Source organism: Sturnira hondurensis, unplaced genomic scaffold, assembly GCF_014824575.4.
Source record: "Sturnira hondurensis isolate 20B ecotype Veracruz unplaced genomic scaffold, ASM1482457v3 Scaffold0004136, whole genome shotgun sequence".
Classification (NCBI taxonomy): Eukaryota; Metazoa; Chordata; class Mammalia; order Chiroptera; family Phyllostomidae; genus Sturnira; species Sturnira hondurensis.
The window spans coordinates 40,881,663-40,907,282 of record NW_028076767.1 but is presented as its reverse complement, the minus strand read 5'-3'; the positions used below and the strand labels follow the sequence as shown (position 1 = coordinate 40,907,282).

Sequence of the window (25,620 nt, the reverse complement as noted above, 5' to 3'; positions counted from 1 at the left end):
GTTATCACTTGTTGACTCTTAATGGCTAATAAGTAAAAGACTTACAATGTGTGTGTATGTTCATTTTAATAATTCTATTTAATATTTTTAGTGTAATGTGGTAGGCTCTAAGTATGCATTATCCCAAGTAATCCATCTAATACACATAAGGTACTATTATTATGTCCTTACTTTATAGATAAGGAAACTGAGATCTAGGGAGATGAGCAATTTGCCCAAAATACTCAGAAAACGCTGGAAACAGAGTTTGAATCCAGGATTGTCTGACTGCAAAGCCATGTTCTGAACTACTAACCATATGTACTTATTTAAAACCACAGGGCCAAAAAAGTAATCAAAAGCTCAATAACTGGGTTATATATCTTTCAGAGCAACATAGCAGAGGAATTGAAAATATCTGTCCATTCAAGAGATCCTTAGATAAGAGCAATAATAGAATGAAAAAATAGCTTTCTTTAGTTCCTTACTTATGGAAAGAACTGTATCACAGGGATGGATTCTAAATCTGACAATTATATAATGTATGTTATGCAATGTTATTAAATAAGCCTAATACAATATATGCCAAACACTATATGAGGTCCAAGGAAACCAAGGTAAGACTTAACTCCTGCCCTGACTAGTGTAGCACAGTTGGTTGGGCATCATCCTGCAAAGTAAAAGGTCACAGGTTCAATTCCCAGTCAGGGCACATGCCCAGGTTGTGGGTTCAGTCCCAGGTTGGGGCTCATGCAAGAGGGAACAGATTGATGTTTCTTTCTCACATCAATGTCTCTCTTCCTCCCTTTCCCTTTTTCTAAAAATAAAAATAAAATCCTTTTAAAAAGTCTTAATTTCTGCCTAGATGGAATATCTCAATTCATTTGTAAAGACAGATAGACAGGCAAACAGACTATTACTGTAGATGGTATTTGTTCTTAGTTATATAGTCAGGGAACATACGGCAATCTTTTCAGAAAATCAATTAATAATCACTAACTGATACCAGGCATAAATGTATTCAGTAGAGAACAAAATATAATCTTGAACATTAAGTACCATCCTGAAAATAAAAATGCCTAACTCATGAATAGATTTCTAGGTAAGCTTTAAAACCTGGCAGAAACATTGATTGCGAACCTTAGGAAAAATCTGAAAGCCTAATATGAGGAGTTAATCTGTAGCTTGCAGAGTGACCACAATGGAAAGCAGAAGCAGAGCCAAAAGCTAACACAGCGTCTGAAAGGAGCAGATGGGGAGCAGGGGGAGGGAGGCGCACTCACTCTGAACAATGGCAAGAGCCACAGGGCAGCTATTTTAGCTTGGGAATAACAAGATAGTCCTAAGAGATGTGTTCTACTAGACTCAGGGAAGAGAGGGCAATTTAAGGAGGGTGGGTGGGAAGACAAACCAGAAGAAATACTCGATACATCTGATAAGATAAGGGTCATCTGTATAAAAAATATATAAGAGCAAGATGAAGGAACAAGAGTGCGAGCCCCTGTTCCCCTTCAAAGACACCAAATTAACAATATATGGACCTAAACTCTTTACAAGAACTCAGAAACCACTTAAGAAATTGTGATACCCCAGGAAAGTGGAAAACCAAGAACAACCGTGCTGAAACAGGAGAGAAGAGTTATTTTATTTTATCCGCAATTGCCCCTTCCCCAAGTCAGCATAGCTCGGATTGTTTGCGGCTTCTATCTGTGTGTAGCTGGGGAGTGAGGAGAACAGTGGAACATGCATCTAACATTCCAGCTTTTCAGAGGGCTGTCCAAGGGACTGGTTACCCTCTTGCCTGATTTAGAGCGATAAAGAAACTGGCATAGTTTGGGTGCCAGGGTGATGCTGAAGAGCAAGGGAAGGCAGGGCCAGGTTGCAGCAACATCAGAGAGCCCACAGTACCCCATACAGACATTGGCATGCCTTGGCACGGTTGGAAGAGGTGCCAACTTGTTACTTCTCCCTCATGATGGAGGGAGAAGAGTGTCCAGTTTCTCACAGAGCTGCCCAGGGGACTGGTGTCTGTCTTGCCTGACTTGGGGAATTACAGGCAACTGGCATGCTTTGGATGTCTGGGGGCTACTAAGAACAAGGAGAGCAGGGGAGCTTGCTCCTATAGCACCGAAGAACCTGCAGTACCACAGTCACCAGACAGTGCAAGAGATTATAACAAACTAACACACCTCTCTAACTGGGAAATCACACACACACACACACACACACACACACACACACACAGAAATCATACAACATGCACCAAAATGTGTCAGAGAACCCGGAAATCTTTATCTGGGCTGATTGGCAAAGGTCACCCTCTGTATGAAGCCAGTCTATAAAACTTGGAGACGTGACTGTTTTTTAAAATGCATAAAACGCAGCAACAAATAAAATCACAAATCACATGAAGAATGAGGGAAACAAGGCCCAGTCAATGGAACTAAAATTAATCTCCAGAAACCAGCCACAAAGGAACAGCTACTTGACAAAGAATTCAAAATAATTTTCTTAAAGGGTCTTAATGATCTAAAACAGAGCACAGGTACACAACTAAATGAAATGACATCAGGAAAATGATGCATGAACAAAAATAGAGAATCGACAAAGAGATAGAAACTATAAAAAAAGGAATCAAGCAGAAATATTCAACATCAGACTTGATCAAGCAGAAGACTCACCAAAATTGAAGACATGTCATTTGAAATTATCGAAAGGCACACACAAAAAAAGAATGAAGAGAAATAAAACTCCTAAGGGACTTACGGCAGAAGATGAATATATGCTTTATGGGAGTTTCAGAAGGAGAAAAGGAAGGGACAGAGAACTTATCTGAAAAAAAAAAACACCACAAAACAAAAAACAATGGCTAAAGACCTCCCAAATTACAGGAAAGAAATGGACATCCAAATTCTTTTTTTTAATTTAATTTAATTAATTTATTTATTTACTTACTTAGACATCCAAATTCAAGAAGCTCAAAAAAGTCCAACCAGGATGAAATAAAAGAAGTCCATATCGAGAGACAAACTCAAACTGTCAAAAGTCAAATACAAAGAAAGAATCTTGAAAACAGAATGGGAAAAGTGACTTCTCAAGTACAACGAAGCTCCCATAATATTATTAGCACCTTTCTCAGCAGAAACTTTACAGTCCAGAAGAGAGCGGGATGATGGATTTAAATTTCTGACCACCCATACCCCCCAAAATACTGCCAATTAAGAATATTTCATCTGGAAAAAGTATCCTTCAAAAATGAAGGAGACCCCAGACCAGTGTGGCTCAACTGGCTGGGTGTCATTCCACAAAGTGCAAGGTCACCAGCTCCACTTCCAGCCAGAGCAGATGTCTGTGTTGTGGGTTGGATTCTTGGTCAGGGCACGTACAAGAGGCAACTGATTGAAGTTTCTCTCCCTTCCCTCTCTCTAAAAATAAATATAATCTTTTAAAAAATGCTAAAGGAAGACCTGCCAGTTGAAATAAAAGATACTAGACAGCAACATGAAAGCATATAAAAATATAAAGCTCGCCGGTAAGTGTAAGTATATAAACAAGTAGAGAATATTGTAATACTGGTACATAAAACTCTGGTGTAGTGTTTTTTAACTCTGGTATAAAATTTAAAAAAACAAAAGCACAAAAACAGTTATAACACTATGTTATTAGATACACAATATAAAGACTTTTTAAAATATTATATTTATTTACTTTTAGAGAGGGGAGGGAGGGAAGAAGAGAAGGGAGAGGAACATTGATGTGAGAGAAATGTCGACTGGTTGCCTCTTGTACACATGAAATCAATAACTTAAGTGGAGATGGTAAGATGTATTTTTGTAATTACATTTTTGTAATTATAATTGAAGTTAAGTTTTATCAGCCTAAACATGTTTTGTGTACCCTCATAGTAACAAAAAATAAAATACCAATAAATGACACACAAAATGAAATGAGAAAAGAATCAAAGCTGGTCTATCTAAAAACAAGTCAATGAAACAAGGGAAAGCAGCAAGAGGAAGAGGATGAAACGCACATGAGGGGCCTAAAACGACAACATGACAACAGAAGTCCTTCTCTATCAGTGACAACTTGAAATGTAAGTGGATTCAACACGCCACTCACTTTTGGTATGAAAACCCCCACAAAAATCGGCTGAAAGGGAAATAATGCAAAAAAAGATATTCTATGCAAATGGTGACCAAAAGAGAGTAGGGGTGGCAATTTTTCTATCAGATGAAATAGACTTGAAGTCAAAACTGTCACAAGAGACATAAAAAACCAACAACAATGATGCTATAAGCTGAGTGATGATTAAAAGGTCAATTCACCAGGAAGATATAAATTACAATTATAAATAGGTATCTTCCTAATTAATATTAGAGCACCCAAATATATAAGGCAAATATTCACAGAACAGCAGGGAAGAAAGACAGTAACATATTAACAGCAACACATTTCAAAACCCCACTTTCCATAACAGAACAATTAGACATCAATAACAAAATGGGGAACTTGAACAACACTATATATCATTTAGATCTACAGACACATACAGAACATGCACTCAAAAGCAGTACAATACAGTCTTCTCGGTAACACAGAGAATACTTTCCAGGATATATCACATATTAGGTCACAAAGCAAGTCTTAACAAATTTTAAAAAACTGAATCATTGTGATTTTAATTTGCATTTCTCTGATGATTAGTGACATTGAGCATCTTTTTATATGTCTGTTGGCCATCTGTATTTCCTCTTTTGGAGAAGTGTTTATTCAGGTCCTTTGCCCATTTTTTAATTGGATTGTATTTTTTTGGTGTTGAGTTTTTAAGTTCTTTATCAGAAGTATTGGTAAGTATGTTCTCCCACTTCAGTGGGGCATCTTTTTATTTTGTTGATGGTTTCTTTTTCTGTGTAAACCCTTTTTAGTTTGATGTAGTCCCATGTGTTTTATTTTTTGTTTCTCTTGCCTGAAGAGATATATCAGAAAAAATACTGCTATAAGCAATGTTCAAGATTATATTGCCTAAGTTTTCATCTATGAATTTTTATGGTTTCAGGTCAAATATTTAAGTCTTTAATTTACTTTGAACTTACTGTTGTGTGTGGCACAATAAGGTGGTTTAGTTTCATTTTTCTGCATTTCTCTGTCCAATTTTCCCAACACCATTTATTGAATACACTATCTTTAGCCCATTGTTCATGCTTGCTTCCTCTGTCAAATATTAATTGNTTATATGTCTGTTGGCCATCTGTATTTCCATCTGTATTATGGTTTCAGGTCAAATATTTAAGTCTTTAATTTACTTTGAACTTACTGTTGTGTGTGGCACAATAAGGTGGTTTAGTTTCATTTTTCTGCATTTCTCTGTCCAATTTTCCCAACACCATTTATTGAATACACTATCTTTAGCCCATTGTTCATGCTTGCTTCCTCTGTCAAATATTAATTGATATAAAGATGTGGGTTTATTTCTGGGCTCTCTACTCTGTTCCATTGATCTATGTGTCTGTTTTCATGCCAGTACCATGCTGTTTTGATTACCATGGCCTTATAGTATAGTTTGATATTAGGTAGCGTGACTCCTCCAACTTTGTTCTTTCTCAAGATTGCTGTTGCTATTCAGGGTCTTTTGTGATTCCACATAAATTTTTGAAATATTTTGGTCTAGTTCTGCGAAATACATCACGGGTATCTTGATAGGAATTGCACTGCATCTATAGGTTGCTTTGGGTAGTATGGACATTTTAATGACGTTAATTCTTCCTAACCATGAATATGGTATATACTTCCACTTATTTGTATCTTCTTCTATTTCTTTTTTCAATGTCTTATAATTTTCCAGGTACAGGTCTTTTACATCAGTCAGCATAGCTATTATGAATAAATCAACAATGAGCACTGGTGAGAATGTGGAGAGAGGGGAACACTTTTGTGCTGTTGGTGGGAATGCAGACTGGTGCAGCCACTGGGGAGAGCAGTACGGAGATACCTCAAACGATTAAAACGGGAGCTACTCTATGACCCATTGATTCTATTTCTGGGTTTTATGCAAAGAAATCCAAAACACTAATTCAAAAGAACATAAGCATCCTTATATTCATTGCAGTGTTATTTATAATCACCAAGACATAGAAGCAGCCCAAGTGTCCATCAGCAGATGAGTGGATAAAATAGCTGTGGGACATTTACACAGTGGAATACTACTTGGCCATAAAAAAAGAAAATTTTACACTTTTGTGACAGGATGGATGGACCTGGAGAACATTAAGCTAACTGAAATAAGCCAGTCAGTGAACGACAAATACCATATGATTTCACTTATACGGGGAATGTAAAAAACTGAACTAATAAGCAAGACAGAGCAGACTCGGACAGAGAGCAGACTGATAGCTCCGGGGCGTTGGTTAGTGTGGAGAAGGACCAACCAGAAGGGAAAAAGGACTTATGGACATGGACAACAGGGTATGATTGTTAGGGGAGGGGTGTATGAGGATAAAAGATCATGGAAAAATACAGTAAAAAAAGAAGACAATCATACTAAGCCTCTTTTTCAATCACGATGGAATAAACTAGAAGTCAACAGCAGTAGGACGATGAAAAATTCACAAATATGTGGAAATTAAACAACACATTCTTGAATAACCAATGGGTAAAAACTAAATCACAAGAGAAATTAGAAAATATCTTGAGACAAATTTTAAAAAACAAAGTGCTAAGAGGAAAGTTTATAGCAACTATGTCAAAACAACAAGATCTCAAATCAACGCTGTAACTTTACATCTCAAAAAACTAGTTTCTGTTCTAAATGTTTCTTTGTTCGCCTCTTTAGGCCATTTCACAAAGCTATTATTTTCTAAATTTCAGATATAAAAACTAGTCTAGAATGACTCAGTTTCTAAGTTCTCATGAAAACAAAGTAAACCCAAAGTTGACAAAAGAAAAAAATAAAGATGAGAGCAAAAACAAATGAAATATAGAACAGGAAAACAACTGCAGAAATTTAACAAAACTAAGAGTGGATTTTTTGAAAATACCAACAAAATTCGTAAGCACTTAGCCAGATACAAAGACAGACATAGACAAATGGAATAAAATGAAGAATACAGAAATAAACCTTCATATATAAAGAAAATGATCTTTAATAAGGGAGCCATAGATACACAATGGGAATAAGTCTCTTCAACAAATAAGGCTGGGAAAACTGGATATCCACATGCAAAATATGAAGAACCTTTTATCTTACACCATATACACAAACTAAGTCAAAATGGATGAAAGACCCAAATGCAGGAACTGAAATCATAAAGCTCCTAATCAAAACAGAGAGAAAAATTTTCATGACAGTGGAATGGGCAATGACCTCTTGAATATGACACCAAAGTACAAGTAACAAAAAAAAAGAAAAGAAAAGCCAAACCTAAAAGCTTCTGTACAGCAAAAGAAACAATCAGCAAAGTGAAAAGGTAACCTACACAATAGGAAAAAACATTTGTAAACTATATATATAATGCAAAAAAAAATAACCTGATTAAAAATGGGCAAAGGACATGAAGAGGCAGTTATCAAAAGATATGTAATTGGCCAACAAAAAACCAAGCATATGAAAAGATGCTCAGCATCACTAATCATTAGGAAAATGCCAATTAAAATAACAATGAGGTACTGCCTCATATCTATTAAGATGGTTTCTATCAAAATAAACAAAATAACAAGGGTTGGTAAGATGTGGAGAAATTAAGACTGCACTCTTGGCTGAACCATAAATTGTACAGGTGTTATGAAAAACAGTATGAAGATTCCTTGAAAGGTGAAAAATAGAACTACTATATTACCCAGCATTAGCATTTTAGGGTACATATACAAAAAACCTAAGAATAGACCTCAAAAATGCAATAAAGATTAAATTAAAAACATTATAATATGTAGAAAAAAGAGACCTCAAAGAATTATCTGCACATGTACACTGCAGCATTATTCACAATAGGCAAGACGTGGAAGCAATCTCAATGTCCATCAAAGGATGAAAAGATAAAGAAAATATGAGCCAATTACTGAAAAATAAACACTGCATGATTAATCAAACTCATAGAAACAGAAAGGAGAATGGTAGTTGCCAGGAACTGGGGAGGGGGTAGGGACAGTTACTGTTCAGTGGGTACAGAGCTGAAAAAGTTCGGGAGATCTGTTGTACAACAATGTGCATAAGGCAAGCAACACTGTAATTTACAGTTAAAATTATTTTTAAAATATATGTATTTCAGAAAAGTGAGGGCATAGATTAGGAGTACCAAAACGACAATCCATTGAGACAAATCAATAACTACTCTTCCCTTAGCAAATCCAAATACAGCTCTTCATGCAAGACAACAGAAGTTACTACCCATAATACATAATGATTTGAAAAACTATTCCTATCCATGGCCAAGGTTACTGAAATCTGCAAGCTTACTCTAATTACTAATTATACATATGAAAAGTTTCCATTTTTCCTCTCTGCTCAAACTCACAGGAATTGTTTACTTTTAATGACAGAGCTGAAGATTTATTAATATTTTTAGTTAGTAGAGGACAGACATGAATGTGATAGAATCTACACCCTGAAAGATGTCTGGTGCAAAAGAAAATGAAAGGCTTCTCCAATTAATTAAAAGTAACACCTATACTGGACTCTGAAACCAAATCTGTGAATGAGTGCTCATGTGACATTTACAGTCTTCAACTATTTTTGGCTCCAATTATTTTTTACTTACATCAGTTCAAAAATGAAAAGTCACAAAGGTCAAATCTAAAATTAAAAAGAAAAAAAACCACTTTTATAAAGATCCTGGTTTATATTCTTCATATAGAATTGGAAACTGCTATATAACTCATTAACTTCTCTACATATCCATATGACAAAGAGTAAGTTTATGAAAGAGAAAACCATAAAGGTCTTTTCCTTATATTCAAAATTCATATCTGTTGCTCAAATGTCACACTTAACTACTTAAATTTTAATGTATATCATCAACCATATAATGCAGCTGTACCATATAATGGTATTAATTATTCTTTTATATATACAATAAATGTTATATCAACATTTAAATCACAGTGATTCAAATCACTTTAGTAAAATGGCTTATAAATATGAAAAATGGGGGAAGGAGGAGGGAAGCAAAGAAAGAGAGGAGTTTCTTTTCCCATTTTCCGTTGCTTTATGCTGGCGAATCTAAAATTGGTGTGTTCCAAAATTCTGAAATCTGTGTGTTCTGGCAAAATCTGCCCAGAAAAAGCTGTATAATTATTTAGAACCTCGTGTTCCGTCTTATTTAAAATGGATGTTCTAGTTTCTGAAATTCACTGAAATTTAAAGAAAAAGGTATTTTCCCCAAATAAGCAATATCTTAACCCCTTTGTAAACTCACTGCGTTTTTATTATTTTGTACAGCATCGTCTAAGAGAAAAATGCAGTCACCCCTCTGCACTCTGATAGGGCAGAAGCCTATCCTTACACAACCAACAGCAGAAATGACAAAAGGCTGACATCTGCCCCAGGATTATGACAAAATTATCTTCAGAAAAGAAATCTGTGTCTGCGTGTGTGTGTGTGTGTGTGTGTGTGTGTGTGGTGTAGGAGAGAGCTATCTATACACACACAATTATAAATGTATTTTTCCAGACATTTCTTTTTCCTCTTTTTTTAAAGATTTTATTTATTTATCTTTAGATGGGGAGGGAAAAAGAGAGGGAGAGAAATATCAATGTATGGTTGCCTCTCCTGCATCCCCTGCTGGGAACCGGCCTGCAACCCAGGCGTGTGCCTTGACTGGGAATCGAACCTCGATTGTGTGGTTCGCAGTCCCGTGCTCAATCCACTGAGCTACACCAGCCAGGGCCAGACATTTCTAATATAAGCTAGTTATATTAGAATTGGGAGGATAATTTAAAAGTTAAAATACTTCCAAGCTAAGCTCCATGGAATAAATGCATTCCAAAGGAAACTGTACGTGAAAAATAATTATAATTAAAAAAATAAATTAAAAAAAGTATTCCTAAGGAAAACTTTCATCAACCTAATGGCTAGATGAACTACAGATACATACAAATACTTTCATTTTGAAACACACACAACTTGATAAAAAAAAACCACAAAATAACTACAATGGAACTCAAAGGTTGCTAAACAAAAAGTGCTCTGACAAACTAGAGATAACGACTCCTCCGAACTGATCACAGCTTATTTTTTTCTAGGACGAGCAAGCAAAGGAGGGTGTGTGGCAAAAAGGGGAAAGAAAGAGGAAAAGGAGCAGCACCTTTTAGTATTCCCCCAAATGAATGGCCTACCTCTAAGTAAGACAAATTCTGACAGAAACCCATCTTAACACATTCCTTGAATTTAGATCAGATTTTCCTTTACAAAACCATAGCTCCCTGTTTTTTCCCTCCACAGCTCTTGATGCAACTCCGTAAATGTGGGACAATCTCATCCTCTCACTCCCTGACAAACTCCATGTGGCCAGGGATCTTGACTATCTTATTCATTATTCACCCTGGTGCCCCCAACACCCAAAAGAATATCATTGTAATTATTTTCAAAAACAATGGGACAACAAAAAAATACCCTTTTTAAGAGCCAAAAAATTATTTATTTTTTGGGACAGTGAGACTATAGGTAATATTTTTCTTTCCCTACAGGTCTGCATTTTACAGTTTATATGCTCCACCTTTTAATAACAATCAAAAGTTTATGAGGGACTTCAATTTAGATATAATAAGTGAAAACCACAGTTTTAAAAAATTGGGAGGTGAAACTTGATCTTATGAAGAATCAATTCAAATAGCAAAATTTCTCACATATTTACTGATATGGCAAATATTCATGATATATAGCTAATTGAAAAATACACCATAAAAAGTATACCTGGTATAGAACCATCTGTTTAATCCAGTAAAGTATTCAATTTTCACACACTGCAATTTTTATAGTGTTTATCCGTAGGTAGTAGGATTACAGATAATTATTTTTGCTTTTCCTTCAGCTATTCTACATTTTTAATGTTTTCTGTATTATATTAGAAAAAACTAAATAATCTTTTAAAACAGCTAAGAACTCTTGTGCATTTACAACATGGTTCAATATGTGACCACTTCCAGGAACACGTCTATTTTTTTTTCAAGTACGGATGTCTTATATTAAACCACCTACTCCCAGCTGTCTCGTATCCATTACTTTCCATAGTTTGTTTTATTAAAGCATACTTAACCTAAGGGTCCTTCATATAAACTGGAAATATTATACCAATATGTTTAAAAGCTTATGGGACTGGTAACACGGTGCTACAATTTGGAGTAAATTCTGCCATCCTCTTTATCAATACCAATGCTGATGGTGCAGGAGCACTGAATTCTACTGATACTGTGTGTGCTGTTCACGCACACTCATACCTACAAAACTTCCCCAAAAGTCATTCATCATCTTAACTAAGAGAGGCCGAAAACCATTTTCAAAAATTATTCTGCAGAACATTATTTTCCACTTATTCCAAACAGCACAACAAGGAGGTTGCAGGAAATGAAATGAAACCATGGTAACCAGCTAAACCTACCATGAGCTACCAGATCAAAAGAACACAAAGTACATTACACGTCAACGCCTACCAGCAGCACAATCCTTCCCCAGTTCCTTTTGATCCTTCTTCCTAAACACGAAAAAAAGCGTTCAACCAATGTTCATATTTAAAAAATGTGAAAGCCCCTCCACCAATGCACTGAAATTCTCTGACTTAACCCAGGAACTCTGGCTGAGTTCACTTTGAAAGTCAACCAAATACTCTGAGATTCAATAAAGAAACGTTAGGTTTTATTTTTCAATCATTAGCAAAATTACATTGTCTTTTATTTCAATGTATTTTATCATTTTCTAATACAGTAGCAATGGTTTCTTCATACTAAATTTCCAGAGCATTAAGACTAAGTAACGTTCTCCCAGGAATTCCTTAATAGAATCTTACCGGCACTCTAAACTCAAAGCCACAACACATTAAACACAATCGCACTTGTATCACAGAGGAGCCCCACTCTGTCATCTTGTATATTCCATCACCAGTCATCAACCCACGTCACGCGAACTGAAGCCAGACCCACAGGGTCTAGTTCAACACGCTCTTCAGCTACCAACCACCACCTCAAACTACACAAACAAGGTATACGGACGGCTTCTGTCAGGCATTAGGAGTTTATTACACAACTATAGAGCCAGGCAGACAACAGATGAGCCTCTGCTAAGACCAAAGATTATCTTTGCTGCTATGGTCAGCCAACCCCAGTAATTATCACTTAAATAAAATAAAATAGACATACATGCCATAAAAACACAGATATTTTATATATGAGCGATTTCTGGAAGGACAAATAATTGTGAAAGACATCATCTCTGAAAAGTGATTCTAGAAGTATGTGGTGGGAGAGTAACATGTTTATCATTACACATGCTTCTCTTATTCGAAAACTTCTTTTAACACATCCATGTGTTATTTTCAGAGGTGTAATCAATTACATGGATATAAATGTTGTTATTTTATAAATTATTATTCCTGTTTTTCTTTGAAAAGTTACCCAAACTCACTACAAAATTATTTTTATAAGCACAAATGATCACCAAATGATTTCATAATGCAATTTCAGCTTAAGCAATTAAACTTTATATGTATTTAATTTGGTTTTTCTCTTTTTTTAAGGGGGGTGAAAACTTAACCCTTGAGAATTAGTTGAGTAAACCTCACCCTTAAAGGCTTTAAACAAAGATTTCTCTCTCTGATAAAAATGGTAATGCGTTAGTAACTTTAGAATCATTACTATTGTTATTAAAAACTCACTGATTTAAAAGCTGAGCATGCCCTGTGCCATAGTCCCTGTCCACGCACATAGAGTGAGGCACATTCTGCTGTTGTTCAGGGCGTTTTCCTGTTTAACGAGTTACAGTCTCTGCATTGGTTCCTGAGAAAGTTAAGTCTTGGTTTTATCTGTAAAATGCAGAAAATGTAGTATCTACAGCATAAGCTCTTTTTTTTGTAGGTAAAACTGAGTTCTCCAACATAGATGCCATGAATAAAGGACACAGATTATAAACTATCCAACTGGTCCAGCCCTTTCAGAGGCCAGGAGGACAGGATGCTTAAGTCTCTGGGCCAGTCCCACTGGGTCCTGATCAGCCGCGAGCCCTTATCTCCATATGACAGCATCATTTTCAATAGATTCCACAGTACAAAAAATTATTGTAAAATACTGAAAGATATTTCACATAAAGTATTTACCACAGTGCTTGACACAGTAAATACTCAGTAAATATTAATTACTACCATATTTATAAAACTGTTAAACCCATAAATAAAATATTTAGGTATGTCAAAGCATTCACAGGAAAGGAGGAACATTCTAGGGCTATATCTTATTATCAAGTAATTTAAATTAAGAGAAACTGTTATGTTTCTATGTTGATCTTAAATTAAGAGCAACTGATATGTTTTTTATCATATCTTAAAGTAGATACACAAGCCAGATTCCCTTTGCAAACAGACAGATGACCAGATAATCAGTTCCCTCTCTCATATCCAGGTTCCTATTGATTAGTTCCCAAATGTACTTGAACCTCAATTCCACCTTAAATGAAATTCTCAGTGGAATTTACCTTATGCTGTACCTTTATAATATAAAAAAATACAAAAGAACCAAAAATACTTTGAAATCAGCTTTTTTGACTTACCTACTACTGGTTTTTTAAAAAATTAATATTTATTATATTTTTACATTATCTTTTAGTCCCCTTTTCCCCCTTCCTTTGGTGTTTAAATCCATTTTTATGTATAACTACTTTTGAGAGGAAACTGAAGCTAAACAGATAGAATACACTGAATAAAAGCCATGTTTTTAAATTTAAAATAATCGAAAAATGAAGTACTATTCAAGAGTAAGGTGCAATTCAAAACCACAGTGAGACACCACTTCACACCCACTAGGATGTCACATCCACTGTTTAAATAAAAGACATAAGAAGTGCTGGTTAGGCGTAAAGAAACAGAACCATCTTCCATTTCCAGTGGGATTATAAAATGGTGAAAACCACTCTGGGAGAGAAATTTAGAAGTTCTTCAAAATGTCAAACATGAAAGTTACAATATGATCCAGCAATTTCACTCCTACATATATATTCAAGAGAAATGAAAACATATGTCCACACAAAAAAGTATGAATGGCATTATTGATAATAGCATCTTTATTCATAATAACAAAAAAGTAGACACAATCCAAATGTCCATCAACTTATAAATGGATAAACAAAATGCGCTAAACATTCAACCATTGGTACATTATTTAAACATTTGTTAACAAAAAGGAATAAAGCACATTACGGTGCTTGTTGTTGACACATTCGACAACATGAACCTAAAAAACATACTAAGGAAAGAAGGCTATCACAAAAGAACACATACTTTATATATGAATGACTCCATTTATATGAAATATCCAGGATGTATAACTCTATAGAGACAAAAGTAGGTTAATGGTTCCCTGCAGCTGGGAGGGTGAGGGAGAAGTGGGAAGTGACTCAAATGGGTATGAATTTTCTTTTTGGGGTGATTAAGTGTTCTAAAATGGATTTTGTTGTATAACTTTCTGAATGCACTAAAACCAATGAACTGCACAATTCAAATGGGTGAAATGGTAAGTTATTTATAACCCAATAGAAAGAAAAAGTTTTTTTTAAAGAGTAAGATGCAGTAACATTCAAAAGCCAAGCCAGCAAATAAAGTTAGAAAAACCACTGCGGGGTTTTAATACTTAGAAATGGGGCTTGGTTGCCACGGGCAGATGTTTCAGATCACTCTGGATGGGAGGTAAGTCTTTGCTGGATCAGGGAAAAAGAATCAGAAAACAGGATGAAAAAGAACTGGTGAGGCAATTAGCCCTCAATTTTTTTTTATCTATCAACACTTTAGTGATAAGTCTTTAAGGCTTATTTATCAAAAATTGGTGTGAATAAAAAGAAAAAATAGAAAGGATGTCTCTCTCAACTTAACAAACAGAAGATTTCCCCCCTTTTCCCCTGCTCAGCTGCCAGCATTTAATTCTAACTTGTTAACTGAACACGATAAATAACTCAAAGGCTCTTAATACTCAGCCTATATATTTTAAGTTTTCTCTCCTTGCACCACACGAAAAGCCGTTCATCAGAAGGCTGTTTGATAAGCATGAAGTCTAGAGTAAGAGGAAGTGAGTAAATCAAATGCTTAATGAAATATTTCTCAAAGTGTGTTCCACAGAGGGATTCCATGCAAAGAGGGCCTCATGATGAAATGATTTTGGGAAATATAGTACAGTTATATTAACAATACTCATATGGTCCCTTGTATTCATCCCCACTGGAAATAGCACTGCCAGTGGTGGCGGAGGCTCCCCTCTCCCACAGACCCTGGGCTCTAGAACACTGGCCTCTATAACTTCCCTTTATATTGCACCCAAGGCTGATCAATTCTTCTGAACAATTTTTTTACATAGCTTTTTTAAAAAAATTTTAATACGTATTTATTTATTTATTTTTAGAGACAGGGAAAGGGAAGAAGAGATGGAGAGAAATAATGTGTGGTTGCCTCTTGTGCACCCCCTACTGGGGACCTAGCCCGCAACCCAGGCATGTATCCTGACTAGGAATTGAACCGGTGACCCACTCAATCCACTGAGCTACACCAGCCAGGGCTGAACAATTATTTACTTCCACCTAGAGTCAAATCTTCAGAGATACAGGAGGCATTTTCTTCCACTTTGATTGAAGATTGCAGTTAGTATCTTCAATTCCTCTCAAAACAAAGATAGCCCTAATGATTTTCTTTGGTCAGCTATAAAAATTATGTGGGTGTATTGCAAAAGAAATCAGGTGCTCAGGAAGATACAAAGAAATAAAATCACCTTTAAATTTATCAGTCATAGATGAACGCTATGAACATTCTGGTGATCATTCCTTCAGAAATCTCTCTACTTACATATATACTCAAAAGTTGCCTAATTTTATGTAAGTAGTATCATAGTATACATGATACCCTGTACAATGAATTTTACTTTTCAGATTATCCTAAGCTATATAAATTTCAGAATTTATCAAATAAGAAATATGATATATTTCAAAAGAGAATATAATAAATATGTCCAAACACAGAGTTATATTATGCTTTCTCAGTTTTTAAATTCTCATTTGTTCTCCATTATCTAAAATTTTTCCAAATAATTCTTGCCTTGATAGTTGGCCAGCATAAAACCAATAGCAACAAAGTGGCAAGCACTGTGGGCAAAGCATTCCTTGAACATGTCCAATTCTATCCTAGAATTTCCAGATACAGGATTTGGGATTATTAGCTCTTGAACACATCATCTTGTTCTCCCAATTTCCAAAAGCTAAAATGAGTCAGACTCAACAGAAATGTCTCTGGAATTGCTAAATTTGGAGCTAACATGTCTCCTCAAAGTGAAACCCTGAAAATCTGTAAGACATCGAGAAACCCTTTGAAAGATCAGTTCCCTATAGCCAAAGAAAAACTGCTCACTAAATTATCTAAATAATTCTGGTACCACTTAGTTCCCGACATCCTTTCCACTCATTCGAGTTGCTCCCACAGTGATCTTTCTAGATCACAAATGTAATCATCACTGTATTCTAAAAAAGTCTTCAGTGAGTCTCATTTTCTACAGGTAAAGTCCAAATTCTTAAGTGTGAATTACCAGGCTTTCCTGGCACACTTACTGCTAAAATTTTCTATACTTCCCAACCCCAGCAGGCTGCCATACACCAAATGCTCTGTGCTGTTCTACACATTCTGGCCTTGGCTGTTTCTTCTTCCTAAAACACTCACTTTCCATCACATCCTATCCTACCTGCAAACTTCTACTCTACTTTTTTAAAAACATTATTTATTGATTTTGAGAGCAAGAGAGGAAGGGGAGAAGGGAAAAAGAAAAACATAGATTGTTGTTTCCCCTATGTATGCATTCATTAGTTAATTCTTTACGTGCCCTGACTGGAGATCGATCGAACCCACAACGTTGGCATATCAGGATGATGCTCCCACCTTTTTGACCCCAAGGACCAGTTTCATAGATGACAATTTTTCCATGGACGGGGGGGGGGGGGGGGAGCGGAGCTCAGGCAGTAATGCCAGCAAGGCTTCCTGCTTGCCCGCCCCACATCTCCTGCTGCGCAGCCCAGTTCCTAACAGGCCACTGACTGGTACTGGTCTGCGGTCTGGGGCTGAGGATTCCCTGTTCTAACCAACTGAGCTACCTGGTCAGGGTTCTCCTCTACTTTTTAAGAGAGGAAGCTTAAATGTCTTCTTCCTTGACCCATTTGGACAGTACCTGGCAGAATAGAGAAGCTCAACTCAATAAACACTGCTCTTTTTGACGATGCAGTCACGTGGAAGATTATGTTACTTTCCCAATTTAACAATGAAGACCAAGATCCTGCTTTCTGTGAAAGGCCTTGACACCTATTAGTGACACACCAGGGATAAATATTTTAANCTCTACTTTTAAGAGGCAGCTTAAATGTCTTCTTCCTTGACCCATTTGGACAGTACCTGGCAGAATAGAGAAGCTCAACTCAATAAACACTGCTCTTTTTGACGATGCAGTCACGTGGAAGATTATGTTACTTTCCCAATTTAACAATGAAGACCAAGATCCTGCTTTCTGTGAAAGGCCTTGACACCTATTAGTGACACACCAGGGATAAATATTTTAAGGAATATATCAGTCAAAAGCACAGTGATTTCACTGCACTAAAATTATTACCATAATTAGGTTTTCCATTATTACCTGTAAAATATTATTTGAAGTCAGACTGGAAAATATTTTAAATCAAGTTTGAAAATACTATAGGCAAAATAATATTATTATAACAGAATTTATAAATTCTGAACTAAGTTGTACCAGAATTATTTATAAAACTTTGGTGTCTGGCTTCATATAAAGCTTTCTGTGGAATTCATACCACATGTTCCATTTGCCAAAGCTAAAACTGGATATGCTCCTTTAATAAGAAGCTGATCAGGGCTAAAATATTTCATGAATTATACCATGGATTGATCCTCACTGTCTAAACAACTGGAACAACTTTAATGAATACCTGACATGCTGTACAGTGTCAGTGTACCCATCCCCTGCCCTCCCCCCCACACACCCTCCATCCTTTTATCTTTTAAAACAAGAAAAGAAAACCAGAATTTGTTTGGTCATGGAGACTTCCTCTCAAAGCCTGATCTTCCAGTACATGCTGACTGTACCTCCCAGGTCCAGGAGCCAGTACTGGTCGGACGAGCAATTAGTACATGAATTTTCCTGCAGATTGTTACTGGCCCAGGGCTGGGAAAGGGAGACCCCACTGGCTCAACCGACCTGAAGGGCAGGGTGCGCACCGCTGAGAAAGATCAGGGTTCCTCGTAATCCCTTGCCGGGCACAAACAAGGAAGCATGTGACTTTGATTTCCCCTAGCAGCCACCCTAGACTGGAGCTTAGACTGATCGGAGGGGGAGGTGGTGGGAAGAAGACAGCAACGCAGGGGGAAGGAAGAGAGCGTGGTGCAGATTTCTGTCTCTCCCTCACCATACCCCCTCCTTCTTTATCGTGATCCACCAGCCTTTACACCAAAGACTATTTACCCCCAGCATTCAGGTGGCCAGACATTATGGCAATGTGGTGTTGTAGAATCCTAAAGTGTTAGGTGTAGGAAGTTGAAAAAACTAACTTTAAGGAGTTCTGTGGTTTTCCCCAAATCAGTCTTCTAATTCATTCAGTGAGAAAACAAGTAAGTATTAAATTCCTAGCCCAGATATTTTTCCCTGTATGCCACAATTTAAACCTGAAAAACAGCATAATTAAATAATTAAAGGGGGGCTAACACTTTATCCTTTGCCATAAAAAGCTAGTTCCATCAACTCCTATAACAAGCTCTGTTCTCCAAGTACACAACTAGCCCAGAATTCAGTGTACAATAACACTGAATCACATCATTCTTCTTGTCCGAAAGAGTAACATTCAATGTGGTGGGTGGGAATGAGAGCAGTCCCCGCGCACTCACAGGGGCACAAGTGTGGGAAGAAGTTAGACATCGACACATTAGAGTCCTCAGCAGTAACATCAACTTTCTATTCTCTCTTTGTGGACACAAAAAGTGTTATTTCTTTGACCTCTCTTAGGAAGTTTCTATTTTTAAGGCTTTCCAAAGAATGGAAGAATGCGTGCACCAATGAAGGAATGGACAAAGACAATGGATAATTACCCCAAGCCTCTGGAGAGGCAGCAGTGTAGACTGATAAGGAAGAGCACAGGCTCTGAAGCCAGACTGGGCTCAAAGACCAGCTACACGAATCATTAACTGTGTGACCTTGGCCAAGTTACTCAACCTCCTGTTCCTCTGTTTCCTTGCCTGTAAAATGGAGAAGGTAACAGTACATACATCCTAGAGTTGTGAAGATTAAATGAAGTTAGAGGCCTGACATGAGGTAAACCCAAAGGATAAGCATGCTATTGCGTTACCGTTCTGTTATTACTGCAGGGCTAGTGGACATACTCGTTTCTGGGCACAGTACTGTCAGCTAAGAACGGCCAAAACACTAGGCAAAGTTTAGCTGATAGGAAAGAGCCAAGAGCTCCAACCAAAGGCCGAATGAAGAGAAATGACAGTGGCTTTAATTTTATGAGTTACAGAGATCTTTTCTTAGTTTCTTTCCTCATTGAAGAAATAGATGGGAGCTGACATAGCAAGACAGATGGGAGAGAACTCAAGATGAAACAGAACAAAGCAGCTACAATAAAAATGCTTTAAAAGTTTTTTGATTCTTAATTACTGAGTGCTACCATTCATGAGGAATTTTTTAAGGGCCTCACAGCTATTAAAATGGTAATCAGGTCCCAAGAAAACAAGAACCAATTCAATTACATGCTGGATGCTTTTAAAATTTAAAGCCCTCTATTAACAGGGTTTAAAACAGAGCATAGTTATAATTACAGGCCCATGACCAACCTTAAAGCCAAAGTGTAGGTTCCTGGCTGGCGCTGGCTCTCCCGAATGAGGTAGCTCCCCTCAGCCACACTCAAGAGCTGGTCTGCTGCTTCTCGGGAGATCATGCCGTGAAACCTAAGAAACAAAGTCAATACAGAAACTGCATGCCTTCCACCTTTTTCGGTAAAACAAGATAAAACAACCCCCCACACCTTTTCCTGTTGTTTTCCAGACTGCCATATAATCAGAGGGGAGCAGTTGCCATTTAACTGTGCCTGTGTTTCTCTGGGCCTGGCCCCTGGCCAGCTTCTCGGTGGGGATAAAAGCAGCACCAATGTAGCTACCCAATCTGTTTAACAATCGCAACACCAAAATCCACATCTATCCATCAAAAGGAAGACCAACCACCCATCTTGAGAAAACAGTGCTCTTCTTACGCAGCCATCAGACCATATGGGCACACTAAAAAATGTACAGGAATGTGTCCCATTTCTTTTCTTCACATTAACAATGCTGCTCCAAAATTTTGGCTCAGAGTCTGTGTTGGCAATTTTCCAAGACCCTGGGTTGCCCTTAATTGGCATGATTGCCCAATAATGTGCATAATCTGCATCATTGAATATTCAAGCCAAAAGCAAAGAACTGTAATACTTGCTTTCACTCCTTGCTAAAACCTATTTTTGATTAAAGGAGAAAAAAGAAGGAAAATAAATACATTCTTTACACAAACACAGTACACTCAGACCTAAAACACCGAAAAAGAAAACTATGTCAGTGGCAGATGATGATTAATATTAAAGATACAAAACCACCTGACATTTGCATGGGGATTTACACTTTATGAAGAACGGACACACACCTTATGTCCTTTTAGTAACTCCACAATAACTGAATGAAGTGATAGCTCTAACGAAACTTTGCAGCTTTTATTGGGAAAACAAAAGTTTCTTGAACTTGAAATAATATATTTAAAAGGCCCTGAAACAGCACCTTAAGATTTTAGAAACCTTTCTAGGGTCCAACTAGCAGCTTTCTGGAGCTTTTCCTCATGGAAATGATCAGTCTCAATTTAAGTCTTAAAACAGTGCATGGTGGGCATATTTGAATCATGACAATGAGAACAGCTAGTTTAACCACAGTCTTGGATTTCCTATCTTTATAAACTCCTTGGTCTCTCAGAACCAGGTCCTCTCTGCCTCTGCTGGAGTGAGAAGATGGTAGCCTGTCCCTGCCATTATATCAGCATATTGATATATTAAGTTTACCTGTCATTAATTAATGAAGTCAGTAAAAAATAGTCTTGTATAAAATTTATCAATGATATCTGTTTTAAAAACTCAGTTTAAAGAAGAATGCCATTCAAGAAAACAAATTTTATAACAAAACCCGACAATGGTGTTTTAAAAACCTTAAAACTACTCCTAACACTTGACCAAAATTTTCACCCCATAAAAAGCTGTATGCACTGAAATGCTTGTTATGGTGTCATGCACCATACATTCTGGAAAACGCGCTGTAAGGCACTTTTATCGTAGAGTACACTTACACAAACTTGGATGGCAGAGCGCACCGCATACCTGTGCGGTGTGCCAACCACCGTTATGTGTGCAATCTGTCATTGACCAAATCATCATTATGCACCACGTGACTGTATACTTTCAATGCAACCTAAATGCCAAAAGTAGAGAAACGACTACACTGTGGTACAACCATAAAGAACATCAGTGTTCTCCCGAACTCGTAAGTGCCTATGTTCTATTCACAAGAGTCTAAAAAACTTAAACAGAATTTGTTTAAGTTATCTAATAGGATATTAAGTCATGAAAAGCAAATGATTTTATTTGGGGAATGATAAGATTATAGGTGACTTTTATTCTTTCCCCCAAATGGCTGTATTTCTGTATTTTTTAAAAATAATAAGAAAATTAAAGACTTTAAAAATGACTATAATGTTTTTCATAGAATAGAAAAATCCTCGTTATTAATATTAAATAGAAAAAACAGGCTACAAAAATTACAATATCTCAATTTTGTAAAAACAATTAAGAAAACTTTAGAAGACAATACTTCAAACTTAACATTAGTCATTTCTGGGTAGCATGAATTTACTTATAGAAAATTTGGTAAGTAAAGAAAAGTGTATACATGGAATAAACCACCCATACCCCAACACACATATGTATGTACATGTGTATATATCTAAATGACTAATATGTACAAATACATACAAATATGAGGTCTGTCCAGAAGGTACACAACCATGTAACATAAAAAACAGAGACACTTATAGAAGAAGATACAAGAAACGTTCTACACAAGACAGCAATGCCTCAGTCCCCTTCAAAGTAGGGACCTTGGGACCTCACACAGTTCTCCCAATCGCCATTAGCTGCCCTGTTGTATTTTCCTGAATCTCATCAATGGTATGGAATCTCTTCCTTTTCAAAGGTGATTTCAGTTTTGGGAAAGACCAGAAGTCTCAGGATGCCAAATCTGGGTCATAAGGTGACTGAGTCATTTGGGTGATTTGATGTTTTTCCAAAAAAACTCTACATGAGACATGATGCATGAGTGGGCACATTGTCACGATGAAGCTGCCAATCACCAGCTGCCCATAGCTGCAGCCTCCTGAATCATCCTAATAATTTCCACAGAGGAATGTTCAAGCTTAATGCAAAATTTGATGCAGACTCATTGCTTTACTTGCTCATTTTGAATGTGACAGCCACACAGTACACATGCTCACTCAACGGCGTCCACTACCCCCACTGACTAGTACAGTGAAGTCAACATTGTTCATGCATGTGCATTCCAGTCCACTCTCCTTGGCTGCCAGGTTACATCAATGTTGCGCAAACCATTTCCATTATATTAACAGTGGCTGGGGTTTTTCTGGACAGACCTCCTATATATGTGTATACTCATCACATTTTCCACATATACTTCTAGGACTATTTATTTACTTGTATGGTTTGCATCTTTATTTGAACATTGTTACATACATTTCCCCATACTATTTTCATCCCTATTCCTGTCCTTTTCTGTGTTTTACCGATTATATTTGTAATCAGAAAAATAATTTCACGAGTCCAAATTTGAATACCTCCTTCATCTTGCTTTTGTTTTTACTAAAGCATCCAATTACTCATCTCTCTTACATATTCCAATCTTTAAAATGTTTTCTGATAATCCATACTTACTCTCTTCCATAATACTTTGGTCTGTTTTCTACCTATTGGGGAAAAAAAGACATTTGTGAAAATGCAAATTGTTCAGAATATTACTCAATATTTTGCATATGCAACAAAAAGTATATATTGAGAAAAAGAAAAATCAGAGTCTAAAATTCCAGTTCTATCAGCAAGTTAACTGTGCTATTTGGACTTGGTCACCTCCTCTCTCCAACCTGTTCCATATCTATAAAACACTTATGTAAAAAGAGTTGGATGAAATTATCTTTCATTTCCAGGATTTTATGAATCTGAAAAAATATTTACATCACTTTATCCAAAAAGTAAAACAAAACATGCAGAAATGCCATAATTTTTTCAGAACGGACTGTGACTTTCTCTCCCATACTCTCCCTTCCGGTTACTCCCCATTCCCCCGCTATTAACATCTCAATATAATCTTGCCTTTTTGTTCTCCCATCAGCACTTCTCACATCACAGTTAACCTCCCCTAGCTTTTCGTGGCAGGCGCGCTGGCTGTATGTAGATAAAGAAAGGCCCACAGAAAAGATTCTTAGGAATTTGCACTGGGATAGACTGAAAGAGAGTATTTGCTGGTTCATGTAAGAAATATTTACTGAATGGCAGAATGTGATAGGCACTGTCATGCAGGGAAGGGGACACATCACTGAAATAAGACAACAAATGTCATTAGTCTTTTGAAACTGACATTCTAATAAGGAGAAAGAGACAATAAAGAAGTTTAAAGAATTTTTAAAAAGATAATAGGAAGTAATAATCAGTGCTATAATGAAAATAAGAATGGCTAGTGTAGAAGGGAAAGCTGGTGGGTGGTCAGGAGAGGCGTTTCTGAGAAGCTGGCAGTTAAACTTGGTCCTGAGTGACAAGAAGCCAGGCCGAGCTGCAAAGCCATGGGGATGCAGTAAGCATTCCCTAGAAGGCGCCTGGGTGACACCATGGACAACATTTATTAAGTTCAGGCTATGTGCTAGGTGTTGTAAGTACACATGAAGATCATTAATCTTTACAATGAGGTATGAATTACTCTATTTCAGCCTCATAAGATACATTTACTGATGAAGAACTGCATATCAGAGAGGTGAGATAACTTGTTCAAGGTTACAAGGGGGTAGAGCCCAACATACCCCGGGTTTCTTGCTCAGGAATAGTGAAAAGGGCCTGCAGTCTGCATCTGTCTGACACTGACTCATCTGAGTTGGTTTAAGTCTGCCAGTTCTCAAAGCTACTCAGCGTCTGTCCTTCAGCCTGTATCTCCCTTAACCTCTCTACACAGAGCTGATCCAATTACCTACCACTGGTCATCAAGGTCTGATAGTGCTTTCAGCAAACTTGAGATATTTATTCACATTGTAGGAAAAAACTGTGTTTCTATGAAAAAACTATGTATCGCAGCATGCACAACTATTTTATATCATTCCATACCAGCCCATTGAAATCTTCCTTATTCTTTTTGGTATTATATTTTATTCAATCAGCCTCCTATGGACATTTAAGTTTTCCCCCTAATACTCTTCTATAAATAGTTGCACGATGAAAAACTTAAGCACATGTTATTCCATATTTGCACAGGTAATTCATCAGGGTAAATCCCCATAACTTGGACTGGTAAGATAAATGAGGTATAGTTTTATTGGACATTACAAAATTCTCATAAAATGGTTGTATTACCCATTCCCATCAGCAATATACAAGTGTCTGCTTCCTCATAGGCTTACTGACTAAATATATTTTAAGCTTTTGAACTTTGCCCATCTGAAAGGTAAAAATGGTCTTGCCACATACAGGGTCTGGCACAAATAATGCCCCTTTTTATTACAAAATCATAAGCATGTAATTCTGTAACATAACAGCATCATACTCTAGCACATCATATGACATTTAGATGAAATGTTCAAATTAAAACTATACATTATCACACCCATATTATCACCCTCCCGACCACACTCAAGCAGGCATTACTTCTGCTGGACCCTGTATTTTAATTTGCATTTCTCTTATTACTACTTATATTGAACATCTTTTCCTATATATTGTCATACATTCTATTTTTTGGTGAACTGTCTACATCTTTGCTCATTTTTACCCCATGATTTAGATCTTTTTAATGGAAAAATTACTCCAAATAATACTTCCATGCTGCCTGAAACTTTGTTTTACAAAGCAAAGAATAAAACAAAAAATGGAAGAAGAATGTATGAACTAAAAAAATTATCACTTAAACCTTTACTGTTATATTCTACATTGTGTTTCCAGATAGTCTTTTAAACAATGACAGTTATTTCAGGAGAGAAGAATAGTGATAAAAATGCATTCAAGTGACAGTTTTATGATGACAGCTAGTGTAAATGGTTAATTTCTCAAATAACCAAGCCACCGAAGAAGGTCCAGTTTGGAAAACA

At 36.6% G+C, this 25,620-nt stretch overlaps 1 protein-coding gene across 2 annotated transcripts in view; it reads right to left on the bottom strand.

The window, feature by feature from the left end:
- Window positions 1-25,620, bottom strand: part of CHN1 (chimerin 1) — a 158,915-nt gene that overhangs the window by 82,274 nt on the left and 51,021 nt on the right. Inside the window, exons 5-6 of one of the 2 annotated variants that reach the window (XM_037044415.1) lie at window positions 23,210-23,241; window positions 20,031-20,144 (exon numbers count right to left, since the gene is read on the bottom strand). In XM_037044415.1, coding sequence (XP_036900310.1) covers window positions 20,031-20,144; window positions 23,210-23,241 — 146 coding nt within the window. Of the gene's footprint in view, window positions 1-20,030; window positions 20,145-20,221; window positions 20,293-23,209; window positions 23,242-25,620 lie in introns of those variants that run through there. The other variant, XM_037044416.1, reaches the window with a different exon arrangement.